General features: G+C 40.4%; 1 protein-coding gene across 1 annotated transcript in view; it reads left to right on the forward strand.

Annotated features, from left to right (window-relative positions):
- pkma (pyruvate kinase M1/2a) overlaps positions 1 to 12455 on the forward strand; it is a 39316-nt gene extending 26861 nt beyond the window's left edge. The window contains exons 9-10 of the mRNA XM_034186493.1: positions 10532 to 10713; positions 11373 to 12455. Coding sequence (XP_034042384.1) covers positions 10532 to 10713; positions 11373 to 11479 — 289 coding nt within the window. The 3' untranslated portion in view covers positions 11480 to 12455. The remainder of the gene's footprint in view (positions 1 to 10531; positions 10714 to 11372) is intronic.
- Positions 12456 to 15203: the final 2748 nt, after the last annotated feature.

Genomic DNA, 15203 nt, shown 5'->3' on the forward strand with positions numbered 1-15203 from the left:
TTTGATGATGTCTGCTTCCATTCCACACGGCTGACTTTATTTCCCCAGTGTGTCTATTTGTGCATCAAAATGCACAGCAACCTGCATTGTCAGCAAATAAACAAAATAGCTGGATTTACACACAACGCAGACAGATTAACAGTGACCATGAGTCGTGACAAGCATGGCTTCCAGCTGTTGTGACCAGATCTGTCCATTGAGCATTTGATTGGATGTCAGTAGTGGGGCTGCAGCTATGGAATATTTTTGGAATAGAGAATTCTATTGATTATTTTATTGATTAACCCTCCTGGGTCTAAGGCCTTTTTTGGCCATTTCTCTCTGTTATAACACCTTATGAGCCACAATCAAGTACTGTGTGTGTGTATATATACCCTTTTTTTTTTTTCAGGACAAGCTGAATTTTCATAATATACACTTTGTTGTATTTGCGTGAAGGTAGAAAACTTATAGAACAAGAAATGCAAAGGAAAAATTTAGGCGGAAAATAAATCGTACAAAGTTTTATTGGAAAAACACACAAAACACCAGTGAATAAGCAAAGTCACAGCTGAAATATGATCTTGGAGGTCTACTTGACCAGTGTGTAAATTTTGAATGTCTGGAATAAGTAAACTTTTTTTTTTTTCTTTTTTCCAATAAAAGTCACTCGTCCTGACAGATTAGGTGTGGTGGTACTCAAAAAACTGTTCCTGTCACAGGAACAGTCTTTCAGGCACACAAGAACCAGGTACAGAGGGACAAAACAAACACTTCCATGGTGTGGACTGCTGCTTGTTCAGTTTGTCCAAGCACAGGAAACACTTCCTTCTCCCAGAAGAGGCACACTTGCTGATGTCCTCCTGTGGCCCATCACTAAAACAAAAGAGAAATAAGTTACTTTGTATCTTGTAATACCTCCCATTATACTATTATTATATTATAACAATATAGCATTTACACTGTAATCTCACAAAGACAAGTCGGCAAATTTATTGATTTAGTCCCCCAGGGGCCACACCTAAGTACCCCCATCCCCCTAGGCCAAAGGTGTGGAAAAAGTGTGACAGGAGGTGCTCCAAATAAACTCCCAAACTACAATCTTAGCTTTTACAGTCAGTACACATACATTACAGTATATCAATCAATCAATCAATTTTTTTATATAGCGCCAAATCACAACAAACAGTTGCCCCAAGGCGCTTTATATTGTAAGGCAAGGCCATACAATAATTATGTAAAACCCCAACGGTCAAAACGACCCCCTGTGAGCAAGCACTTGGCTACAGTGGGAAGGAAAAACTCCCTTTTAACAGGAAGAAACCTCCAGCAGAACCAGGCTCAGGGAGGGGCAGTCCTCTGCTGGGACTGGTTGGGGCTGAGGGAGAGAACCAGGAAAAAGACATGCTGTGGAGGGGAGCAGAGATCGATCACTAATGATTAAATGCAGAGTGGTGCATACAGAGCAAAAAGAGAAAGAAACAGTGCATCATGGGAACCCCCCAGCAGTCTACGTCTATAGCAGCATAACTAAGGGATGGTTCAGGGTCACCTGATCCAGCCCTAACTATAAGCTTTAGCAAAAAGGAAAGTTTTAAGCCTAATCTTAAAAGTAGAGAGGGTGTCTGTCTCCCTGATCTGAATTGGGAGCTGGTTCCACAGGAGAGGAGCCTGAAAGCTGAAGGCTCTGCCTCCCATTCTACTCTTACAAACCCTAGGAACTACAAGTAAGCCTGCAGTCTGAGAGCGAAGCACTCTATTGGGGTGATATGGTACTACGAGGTCCCTAAGATAAGATGGGACCTGATTATTCAAAACCTTATAAGTAAGAAGAAGAATTTTAAATTCTATTCTAGAATTAACAGGAAGCCAATGAAGAGAGGCCAATATGGGTGAGATATGCTCTCTCCTTCTAGTCCCCATCAGTACTCTAGCTGCAGCATTTTGAATTAACTGAAGGCTTTTTAGGGAACTTTTAGGACAACCTGATAATAATGAATTACAATAGTCCAGCCTAGAGGAAATAAATGCATGAATTAGTTTTTCAGCATCACTCTGAGACAAGACCTTTCTGATTTTAGAGACATTGCGTAAATGCAAAAAAGCAGTCCTACGTATTTGTTTAATATGCGCTTTGAATGACATATCCTGATCAAAAATGACTCCAAGATTTCTCACAGTATTACTAGAGGTCAGGGTAATGCCATCCAGAGTAAGGATCTGGTTAGACACCATGTTTCTAAGATTTGTGGGGCCAAGTACAATAACTTCAGTTTTATCTGAGTTTAAAATAGAGGTCATCCATGTCTTTGTAAGACAATCCTGCAGTTTAGCTAATTGGTGTGTGTCCTCTGGCTTCATGGATAGATAAAGCTGGGTATCATCTGCGTAACAATGAAAATTTAAGCAATACCGTCTAATAATACTACCTAAGGGAAGCATGTATAAAGTGAATAAAATTGGTCCTAGCATAGAACCTTGTGGAACTCCATAATTAACTTTAGTCTGTGAAGAAGATTCCCCATTTACATGAACAAATTGTAATCTATTAGACAAATATGATTCAAACCACCGCAACGCAGTGCCTTTAATACCTATGGCATGCTCTAATCTCTGTAATAAAATTTTATGGTCAACAGTATCAAAAGCAGCACTGAGGTCTAACAGAACAAGCACAGAGATGGGTCCACTGTCCGAGGCCATAAGAAGATCATTTGTAACCTTCACTAATGCTGTTTCTGTACTATGATGAATTCTAAAACGTGACTGAAACTCTTCAAATAGACCATTCCTCTGCAGATGATCAGTTAGCTGTTTTACAACTACCCTTTCAAGAATTTTTGAGAGAAAAGGAAGGTTGGAGATTGGCCTATAATTAGCTAAGATAGCTGGGTCAAGTGATGGCTTTTTAAGTAATGGTTTAATTACTGCCACCTTAAAAGCCTGTGGTACATAGCCAACTAACAAAGATAGATTGATCATATTTAAGATCGAAGCATTAAATAATGGTAGGGCTTCCTTGAGCAGCCTGGTAGGAATGGGGTCCAATAAACATGTTGATGGTTTGGATGAAGTAACTAATGAAAATAACTCAGAACAATCGGAGAGAAAGAGTCTAACCAAATACCGGCATCACTGAAAGCAGCCAAAGATAACGATACGTCTTTGGGATGGTTATGAGTAATTTTTTCTCTAATAGTTAAAATTTTGTTAGCAAAGAAAGTCATGAAGTCATTACTAGTTAAAGTTAATGGAATACTCAGCTCAATAGAGCTCTGACTCTTTGTCAGCCTGGCTACAGTGCTGAAAAGAAACCTGGGGTTGTTCTTATTTTCTTCAATTAGTGATGAGTAGAAAGATGTCCTAGCTTTACGGAGGGCTTTTTTATAGAGCAACAGACTCTTTTTCCAGGCTAAGTGAAGATCTTCTAAATTAGTGAGACGCCATTTCCTCTCCAACTTACGGGTTATCTGCTTTAAGCTACGAGTTTGTGAGTTATACCACGGAGTCAGGCACTTCTGATTTAAAGCTCTCTTTTTCAGAGGAGCTACAGCATCCAAAGTTGTCTTCAATGAGGATGTAAAACTATTGACGAGATACTCTATCTCACTTACAGAGTTTAGGTAGCTACTCTGCACTGTGTTGGTATATGGCATTAGAGAACATAAAGAAGGAATCATATTCTTAAATCTAGTTACAGCGCTATATGTGTGCATACTAGTGTAGAATCACTAAAATGTGAGTTTCACATAGTCTATTCACATAACAAATGCATAGACGCACATGTGTTTACACTGCTGAGCAGGGGAAAACTGCATATTCTCCAATAGAAAAAAAACATACACTCAAACCAACATAATGCACTGCTGTTTATCACAATTTACTATAGATATACCGTATTTTCCGGACTATGTCGCACCGGAGTATAAGTCGCACCAGCCACTTTATCCATTATAAAGAAAAATAAACCATAAATAAGGTCCACTGGACTATAAGTCCCATGGACATACAGGTATGTTAACATGAAAAGTTCAGATGATAATATTGTGACGGCTACCGTTTTCGGATGCATATTTCACCAGTCGCAACTTGTAATCTGCAGAGTATGATTTTCTTTTTGGTGGCATTTTTTCGGGCCTTCTCCGTTGTCTTATGTTATCAGTAACGTTAAATTTTTATTTTTCTATGGTAGTCAGAAGTCGCAGGAACAGTCGCACAAGCCTCGAGTGCCCTCTCGTGAGCTGCATTTTACCTACGGATATGTTTGTATTTTGCGGACCACATTGCGAGCCGAACCATGCAGCGCCTACCTGCGCAGCTCATGACCACCCAGCGTTGTCGATCCAGCTTCTTCCAAGTGGAGACGCTAATCCTCCGCCGTCGCTCAGTGCTCCCATGCAGCTCTCAGCGTCAACTCTGCTCACACTGATATCCAAGGGTTGAAGCTGTTTTGTTAGCCGTCCCGGAATAAACACCATGTTCGTCTGCTTCAAACGCTTTTCACAATCATCAACGCCAGTTCCTTCCAAGTGCACACGCTAATCCTCCGCCGTCGCTCACCCAATGCTCCCACGCAGCTCTCAGCGTCAACTTAAACACTCTGCTCACATTGATATCCAAGGGTTGAAGCTGTTTTGTTCGCCAAGCTGGAATAACAGCAAGCACCGAGTTCGTCAGCTTCACACGCTGTGGGTGAGGTGAGGAATACGCATCCAAAGTTCTGTTCTCTGATTGGTTATCGCGACCAGCGTGAACTATAGGATGGCCGTCATACTACAGTGCCTATGATGCATTGCATTTCCTTTTCCGGTGGCCATTTTAAAACATAGATCGACTCTGTCACGTAAAATTGTTTTGTTACAGTAAATTAATTGAGATCCTACCGGTATATTTTTCATTTATAAGTCGCACCGGAGTATAGGTCGCACCCCCGGCCAAAACATGTAAAAAAAAGTGCGACTTATAGTCCGGAAAATACGGTAATAGTTTTACTGCACTTATTACCTATAATGATTTGGATACTCACTCCTCAAATGGATCCAAACGCACAAGATAGTTCAGCTCCTTGTCGGTGTAAAAACTCTCCTCACCGGATGAGCCTAACTCGACATCGCTGTCGTCAAAAATCTGCTGCAAAGCTTTCTGGACGGTGAGTTTTCTTTGCCATTCTTGCTTCTTCCCAGAAAAAGTATATCAAATCGCAGGTCTATGCGTAAAGGCACCTGGGCACATGGAGACGCTTCCTTATCTTATTATAGCAACTGTGTCCAGACGGTTTCTGGTTTGTGATGTAATTTCCGTCACTGTATTGTTTGTGCCGTTCTGTAGTATATCTATTGTTTGTGCAGTGCAGGTGCGTAATTGTGCACAATATACTTTGATATACAATACGCTCATTATTTTCATGATTTGATCGCATTTATAGCCATAACAAGTGTCAGCCAAGTGACTACAAGCGTACAGAGTCGAAGCAGATCATTCTCTTCTTCACAAACAACCTTTGTCATGAGTATTTGCGCTCTGATTGGAGAACCATGCGTCAAATGCATAAGGCACCTGCTGCCATTGGACAGGCATTTTCAGAGCTCTAGAAACACAGGTTAGTGAGGGCGAAACTGGAGAGAAGCACTGAAAGCTTGAAATCCCTACTTTATTCTGCAAAAAAAGTAAGTTGATAGCGTCTACGGATCAAAAGATAGATGCGAAAATGTAACGCAAACTCTGGCGTCGTATACGACCTTGTCGACCCCCAAGGGTTAATCGAATTAAAAAATACCTTAGAGTTTTTAAACACCAGTAACGGCAGGGCTCTCCCTAAGCAATGGCACAAAGTCACTGTGCCATCATGCAGATTTTTAAGTTTAGGGTGTTCTCGCTCTCTTTTTCCCAGGTAATTATTGTTTCATGCAGTTAAGAATTTTGGCGCTTTTCCAAACCATAAGTCCAGGCAGTTTGTGAAATCTTATTGTACATTTCATTTTCTTGCACATCTCATTTGTAATTTTTTTTTTTTTTTTTTTTTTAAACTGATTTATTCAGTGTTTAGTATATAGCTGTAATAAATAGGGCTGTGAAAGCTCCGGATCCGGGGGATTCTGCGGATTTCATCATGGGGAGGGGGGTGGGGTGTTAGTGTTGTACTCTTTAATCGTGATCATCAGAGTTTTTTATGACATCGTGTAAGTTTTATAAGTCCGCGGACACTGATCTGTGTGTTACAGATACAAATCAGTTTCCTCTGATCCGCGGAGTTTCGCAGAGGAAAAATGCCACTCAAAGCGTAGCTGTTATGACAGTTGTTGTAAAGCAGGACTGGTTGGTTGCTGCAGCGACGCTGTGTGGCTCCTGTGCGATGCTTAAGCTAAACTTAACATGTGGACATCACACACTTTTAGAGCTTTCAAGTTTTTAAAAGAAGAATTGTGCAGCATGTCTATGTCACACAGAGAGAAGATGGCGAGAAAGACTGTTTGAAAAAGTCTTAAGGACAAGAATCTGTGGAATTGTCACTGGTTTCATCAACACACCTGAAAGATAAAAGAAACAGGAAAAGTGAAGTGTGCGCTCTCAGGAAACTTGGTAAGAATTTTTCTCTCTGGAAAATAAACATTCTGCTGTTGAAACAAGATTTTAAACAAGATTATGTGACTTTTTTTTCCACTAATCTAGACTTTCTTTCATTGTAAAAAAGACTGTGGCTTTGAATGGATTTAGGCTGCATGAATTTACACAAGAATATGTGACCTTTTACTATAAGGTATGGTATTGATATTTTACCATGATTTTCCAAATATTCTCCAAGCATTAGCTGTGGTTTTTGAAATGCTGTAACAGTCTTTTCAGTCTTCATAAATTTCATGTAGTTTAATTGTTCTGAGTTGATGCATAATTTGGTTTACAATTAAATCATTCCAGGTCCTACTTACATGTCATATTCTGTTATTTCAACATCATCATCGACAGGTCAAATAAAAGGTTGAAAGTAGGATCATTTAAATATGCATTAATTTTGAGATTTGTTCTTCCAGGAGATGCTGAAAAAATAATACGTAAAATTTTAATTCTGGGGCCCCACAGGGCCCTAGACCCTGTCTCCTGGGGGGCTGTAGCCCCCCGACCCCCTTAAAATTTTCCTTGGATTTCACAATTTTCATTTCACAGTCCTGAATACATATTTAAGAAACTTAAAGTTTATGAGCAACTTCACCTGTTATTGCTCAAGCACATTGTAAACATTGACACGATGGAATTTGATGCGGAAGAGTTCAGAAAGATACCATTGGAATGGTTTGATTGCCATTTACAGTTGGCGATGAAAGACTTGGGTGTTAACTTCGTGTTAAAGTCGGAACAAGAAGCTGCACTGAAAGATGTCTATCTGTGAAGAGAAACATTCTGTGTGTTGTCGGTCCATTGAGAGCAGCACTCTGAGCAGGATGATGCGCATGCTCTATGGTCTTCTCTGTGTTTTGTGGGAGCGTGACATTGCCACATACAGGCCTGGTGTATGTACTGCATTTTTAAAAGTATTGAGGCAAAGAATTTGCCTTGAACATTTTTTTTGTAATCGAATTATTCGAGTTACTCGATTAATCATTTCAGCCCTAGTCAGTAATAACATGACTTGCTCTGTGATTAATTATTTATCAGCTCATCTAAATCTGCATCAGTGTTTCAGCAGAGCAAAATTTTCATCTTGATTGATTCGCCTTTTTTTATCAGCTGTCTCTAGGTGGACGACATTAGATCCAGTTAATCCATGATTACTGAGGAAAGAAGTGAGTCATAGTTTTAATGCCCATACCAAAGCCATCTGTCATGAATACTGCCCAGTCCCCAACAAATGAACTCCTGAACAAAGCTTAGTTGTTAAGGAGGTTTTTTTGGAGGCGGGGGTGCTTGTTTGGGCTTCATTTATCCCGTTTAGGCCTTGCTTATACTGCACCTTTCTACCAATTCATGGGCTGGTGTTGACGTCGGCAGAGCAAGCTCTGCTATTGGTGACATGAAGCCGCACTGTTTGAATTTAAACACTGCTCTTCTGGGTCTCTTCAGAAAACCAAGGGGGCGGGGTGGGCTGTGTGTGTGTATGTGCAGTGTCTGGTTAATTGACAAGATGCTAGGTTTTCAGGCATGTTGAAAGAAAGTAGGTCTTTCGAGCAAACGAGCGTTCTTAATGGACCACACACGGCAGGAATATCTATCACTTACTGAGGCATTGGGCCGGTAGCATAGGTTTACATTTAGGCTACCTGTCCATACCTGCCCGCAGTAGCGAGTGGGTATCCCAATACCCGCCCTTGCATAAAGTGATGATGTCATATTCTTTGCACCATGCACATTTACTTCAATAATGTATTACTATTGTTGTTAAAACTTTGTGCCAGAAAATTGTTATATTGGTGCACATTACATTGTGGCTATGCTCTTTTGATATGGCTTGGTAGATCTCGATACGCTTTCAACTTTAAAAGTAGATCTTGATTCCACAAAGGTTGAACACCCCTGCAGTACAACATTTTTCTGTTTTTTTCTGCCGTATTATGGCAGCATACAGAGGCAAATGTAACAGTCACTGCACTTATTCTTCAGGGCTGTTGTAGGGTTTTGTCTTTGGTGTTCTAACTTGACATCAGTTTCTGAAGTCTTGCTAAAGCCGTCAAAGCTCTATATTGAGCTATGAATTCAGGCAGTAACCAAAAACTGTTTCACCGTGAACGTAACCACAGAATGGCAGGCATGGTTGTCACCACTGTTTTGGGTAGACACTAATTTATTGTACTGTTTACCTACTGTGTTCAGTCTTCATTTAAAAAAAAAAAAAAATCCAGACCCAGTGTTTTTTGTTTACTAATCACATTTCCTGGAATATATTTGAGTTTCTTTAAAAAGAAGAAAAAATCTTGTTTTAATATATTCAGTTCATATACCAAATTAATGTAGAATCAACACAAGGGTATTGTACAGTAAATTCTTAATGTTTGTGACTAAAATACTGAAACAGACCTTTAGTGCATCAAGTGTGCCAAATCATCCATTTGTTGGTTTATTTATTTTTGCAGCAGCCTGAGTTGTTGTCGTTGGAGGGGGGGGGGGGTTTCTCTTCGGTCTTCAGGAGTTGAACTGCTTGCTCAGTTGGGTTAAGATGTGCGGCATTTGTCCTGTTCACAACCTTCCATAACTAAATACAGTGTCTTGAAATTGTAGGTGACACTAAAAATGTTCACAAATTATCACAAAAAATGATGAAATATTGATATTTTAAAAAAACCCTGAACAACAAAAGTGAAGGATAAACTACAGCTGTCTGAAGCCTGCACTCTAGTGTGGAGCTTTTTTTTTTTTTTTTTTTTTAGTCCAGTCTGAAGGTGTTTCTAAAGCAGCTGTGGAGGACACAGAATTTATGGTTTAGAGCCTTATTTAGATGACAGTCTGACAACAGTGACTATATTGGCAGAGTTCAGAACACAGAATGATTATAAAAATAAATAATGCTGGTGATTTCGGCATGGGTAGAGGTGCTAAACTTTTTTGTTTTTTGCCATGTCTCTGGTCGTAATCAACTGATTAAAAACATTTTTACTATTAGAAAAAAGTGAAGTGTGGATTTTTTTTCCTTAAAATTTCAAATCTGAAAAATGACAAGGGACTGAAAATGACAGCTATTTTTAAAATAGTTTTCTTTCTTGAATACATTATTATTAAATAGTAAAACCATTCACACAAGAAGTAAATATATAGTCTTACCTGTGTTTCAGTGAGATCATCTTTAAGCTTATTCACCTTTACAAAACCACATCTGATAAATAATTTAATTCCTTCTGTTCTGGTTGAAGGAAACTCCATTTGACACACGGGAGCCAGGTTCCAGCGCCAGCTGTAATCAGTTATTGCGGCTGATCGATCTAGTCTGTTGTTAATGAGCGGCTTTGCGCTGTTAGAAAAAGACTCCCAGTGCCTTATCTGCTCATAACGTCTCAATCTGCAAGCAACATTATCCCATGATCCAGAAAACAATAAAATAATCTGAAGATCCTCAGTTTTGTCTCCGTGTCGAGTGGAGCAGCCAGAGACTCCGCAAGTGCGGGCTCGTCAATAGAAGTGTTCCACCTGCTGTTATACTGGCGAAAAGTAACCGTTCTGACACCGGCAACATGGTGCAGCTCCGACCCGAACCACAGGGCTGTCAGTAGCCTGTAAAAATCCATAAATGAATGGGACAATTAAGATAATGGTTCTGGAGCTGACGCCACTTCCTCCCTTTTGTCCAATGTCAGCACGCCCGGAAGGTCTGGGTTTTTTTTAGTGGCACGCGGTTCAAAATCCTAATATTTATCTCTTCAAAATAAGATTCAACTGCGCACCAGGAAAGGATAAATTTCAAATGGTTTAATTTTAGTCTTAAATATTCATGGAAACATGGCATTACGTGTCATAGACACTTTAAATGGTGAATGACTACTTTGGCCTGGTTTTTGTTGCAATTTCATGACCTAAATATGAAGGTAATGGACTATAGCTCTTGTGCTGAGATATGTTTGTGTGTTTGCAGGTCTGCTCACCTGGTTTCACGGTACAGACCTCGTGCCCCTATTCTTGCTGTGACCCGTAACGCCCAGACGGCTCGCCAAGCACACCTGTTCCGTGGAATCTTTCCTGTCCTCTACACCAAGCCTGCCCATGATGTGTGGGCAGAGGATGTTGACTTGCGTGTTAACTTTGCCATGGAAGTGGGTGAGTCTTAGTGCTAGTGTTGTCTTTGTTTTGGGTCAAGCCAGTGTACTACACAGTCCAGCAAACTGAAGGACTTGGACAATCTTAAAGTGGTGTTTGTGCCTGATTTCTACCACACTGGGTGATGGAAGAACAGAGAAAGTGAAGTAGCAGTAGATACAAGAACTCAAATACTGATACAAAATGAGAGCTGCAGTATTTGTTCTCTCTTGTTTTCATGACTAGCTTCTCTTCTTGTGCACTGCATTCTGAAACTGAACAGCTGATCTGCATGTGCATTCACACTGGATTCAGCATGTTTGTGAAAGTGGTGTAGATAAGCCGACAGTACAAGATATTTAGTGTGCAAAGAGATCATTGGGATCAGGCTCTAGTCTCCCAAAGCAACCACTCTTGATACATTCGATCCGGTGGTACCAAAGGATCCTCCAGAGAGACTTCTTACCAAAAACATCTAGTCATCATAGTTCAGTGGATGGCATCAGTCTCACAGTCATACAGGATGTACCAGGATCATAAAGACTTGGGGGGGGGGGGGGGTGTTATCTCAGTGTGAGGTAAAATTTCATGACTGTACAATGCTTTGATCAGTGTTGATTTTAAGTGTTATGTAAATTTTGAGTTTGAAATGGGGTGTTTGTTTCATGTTTGATTCCCAGGTAAGGCCCGCGGCTTCTTCAAGGTGGGAGATGTTGTCATCGTGTTGACAGGCTGGCGCCCAGGTTCCGGTTACACAAACACCATGCGTGTGATTCTGGTGCCCTGAGGAGTCAGCAGTGCTGCTCTGCTTCATCCTGCGTAGCTCCTGATCCTCCTGCACTGCACTCCTGCTCACAGTTCTCATCAAGGCTGGCCTACAGACTTGACCACTTCAGCATTTTAGGCAATAATTGAAAATGACTACAATGTTCAAGTACTTTGTACTGTTTAAGGTTTGAGTTGAAGCTTTAGTAATTCCACTGCCTGTCTTCATTCCTTTAGACTCTGTCAAACAAACCAGTCTTAAGGGCCTCAGTTTAATACACCCTGATTACAAACTGCTGTCTGTATTCCCTTTTTATTAAGCGAACACAATTAGGGGTGACCGTGTTCTGGTTCTTGTGCATGCATGTTATTGCTCCCAATTAGGTCTGATGGGTGGTGAAGCCAGACCATAACGCAGTACTTAGGGTATAAATGAAATGTTTACCCTCCCAATGACTACATGAACAAAAAAACTGTATAATCTGAAGTGTGTGTACGTGTGGGGCAGCGCCACCTCTCCACCTAAACTGGTTCTTCTGTAGTACTGTCTGCTGGAGTGTTGTCTGGTCTGCTGGCTTTCATGTATCTGGTGGCACTTCTACTCAACCACAATGTTACATTCTATATTCTACTTGACATTTGTGAACAGTGAATTTTAGTTTTGGGATGTCAAATTTTGTTTCTTCTAAAGATGCTAATTTGGGAATGTCTGTGTGACCTACCACAGGGCCTTTACATGTACTGTATTTGGATTGTTAGTGCTCAAGAGATGTGATTCAGATGACACGAGCACTTTCATGGTTTTTCAAAGGGAGGTAGGGATGAAACCTCAATGGTTGAGGGGTAGATTTCTGCTAGTCTTTCTTGTGTCAGTGACCTACTGTATCTGTCTAACTTGCTTCCCCCCTCCCCCCATTGGCTGGTGTGTTGAGCTGTCCTAAAGTCTGGATTTTCAACAATAAAAGAGATGAGCATCTATCTAATTTGTTCTCTGCAAATAATTTCAGTCATTATGGAGCCAAGTAATGTTTCCGCATGCATCAGTGATCAGTATCTTTGTTAAACTTATCAGTGTTAAAAGACTACATATTGCACAATCTGAGGATGACGAGTTCCTTACAATAAAATCCTGCTCCATGGTGTTTGAATGGAAGTGGGCAATGGGCCATCTGGGGGCAACTGCAGCATAAACTACCTCAACCAATAGAATTCTCACTGGATAAACCTGTGCTCTCCAGAAATGTAATTCCTAATGTGGCTACCAGATTCTCTGAGCACATTTTGACCAGAAAATGGTTGTGTAGTGCACCCATACCACCTTAATGTTGTAGGATACCACATGAGGGCAGGGACCTAAAACCAATAAGGTACCACATCACTAAGGCTTTTCTACTGGAGTATATTCTCATTCAACTGGATGGTCTGCATTTACATAGCACTTTTCCATCTATCTCAGCCCTTTACATTAATGCCTCACATTCATCCATTCTCTCACACGCACTCACTACCCACCGGGTAGTCCAACAATAAGGTTGGTTGGTCAAACGATAAGTAAAAGCTGTCAGCGGCTTTACTCTGTTATACAGATGAACATTGTAATTTAAGTTTATTTTGGTACAGAAGAGTTGAGACCCACTGACACGAGCGTGCCTTTGATTCACGCAATAGCACGATCTGTGTCGTGCTGGAGAGTAAATAGTTTTTAACTGGTGCAGACAGGACGCGAGAGGGGCACCGGTGCATGCTGTTGTGCACAAAGAATTTTGAAATGTTCAAAAAAATTGTTCACACACAAATGTGCTATGTGGCACAATCTAATCTCCAACACTACGTGCAGCTCATCAAGTGGAGTAAAGAAGTAAACAGTGAGTGGTGACATCAGCGGATCACATAAGAGCGCAGCTCGTTTGAAGGATTATAACGAAGTTAAACCTGTTATAAACACACCTTAATAGTTGCACACAAGAAGGAAAGAACACAACTTTTATCAAGCCATGACAATGTCAACGCGACATAATTCCTTTTAAGATGGCTCAAAATGCTTTCTGCAGGTAGTTGCATGCATACGGCTACGGCTGCAGCCTCCTCTGTGATTCAGGATGTGATTAGAGCCGTTTTCAATGGCCAGTTTGCAGAAAAATGATTAATCCACCACAAAATAATTATTTTATGTACACAGTGTCCAGCACGACACGTGGCAGCCAGCTGTGAACACAGCGGGTGGGATCATAGACGTTTGTGCTTTTGCGCGAGTCACAGGCATGCTCGTGTAAGTGCACCTTTAGTGTGAAAGATTCTTTGAAAGCCCAGAAAAGTAAAAACGTTACATTAAAACCTTAATGTATGCCAGCTTTCAAATGGTTTAAAATGCTCATCAGGAATACAAAAAAATAAAATTACCAGTTTGCCCTATACCAGCCTCCTGTACTCATGGGATTGGGCAAATATACCGACTGATGCACCCTTATCCATTAGAACTCAGTTATGGTGTGAAGGATTTAAAGTGGTGTTTTTGCAGATTGCTTTACCAATCAGTTTAAAATCCAATTTCTTTTTTTTTTTCTTCCTTTTTTTCCTCTTGCAATGGAGATTCATGCTTTCATTCTCACAGAAAATGTACATGACTTTTACAAAAATGATGGTTCTTCAACTTGTGAGCCTACATTAGCAACCAGTAGACACTACTGCGGGGCAACTTATTTCTCCTTCAGTCTTCAAAATGCAAAAGATGAAATGTGTACCTTTTTCGGCAACTGTATCAACATGGCCACATCCATGAGGTTTCTGCTTCCATATTAACGACTCACTCGTTAATATGTTTTTATGAAAACACGGGTTTGTTGTTGCAGGTTAGGAATGTTGCATCCATTTCTGCTAATTCCTGCACATTGTAGCTTTAAAGCTTATATACTGTGCATGCTGTTTTCAAAAAAGAAGTCAGCAGGTTGCAGGGGTTGTCATGACATATCTTTCATCTAGCATTTATCATTACTCCTATGGGTAGGGTTGCCAACTCTCTAAAAAATAAATAAAGGACGCCTCACCGGCAGGGCTGAACAACCATTGCCTTCATCCTTCCCAGCGTGTGTGTGAAATCATTTGACTATTGACCCTGAATTTAAGTAGATTTATACATGCATTTTTTCTGATATGAATACGTGGAAAACAAATTATTTAGCAATTTATTTTAGTGCAAAATAAATTTTCACTCACAATTTCAATGAGCATCCTGTCCTGCTTCAAAGCATAAAATAAAAACATATGTTTTAAAAAATAAATCTTTCTCTGTAGTGTTATTGCTTAACTTAAAATTGTATAAATTAACAAAAAACAATAGAAAAATTGCATCATCCAAAACAATGTCAAGGCCATGACTGTAGGCTAGTTATAGTAGGCTACAAAAGAATAAACTTAGACACCGAAAGCCTGATGTCACTTTATGGGGAGAGTGGAGACAGCCTATTTTTTTTCCGTTTGTATGTCAGTTGAGCCCTTGCTGCAGTCAGGAGTTTTCTTTCAGTGCTACAGAGTAAAACTCTGAACAGGTGATTTCATAATAAACGAAGTGCGCAACGCATCTGTGCATGCGTGGGTCAAACGGGGGCCAAAATTCCAACTACCAAACTCACACCGCTCCCATTTCGTATACAGTAGCATTAGCGGACTGTAAAAGTTAAGGCTTACAGGGATTTTTTCAAAAGCTTTAAGCCTTAAGCGACGCATACAATAATGACAGGTGTGCATTG

The sequence above is a fragment of the Thalassophryne amazonica genome, chromosome 2, assembly GCF_902500255.1.
Source record: "Thalassophryne amazonica chromosome 2, fThaAma1.1, whole genome shotgun sequence".
Lineage (NCBI taxonomy): Eukaryota > Metazoa > Chordata > Actinopteri > Batrachoidiformes > Batrachoididae > Thalassophryne > Thalassophryne amazonica.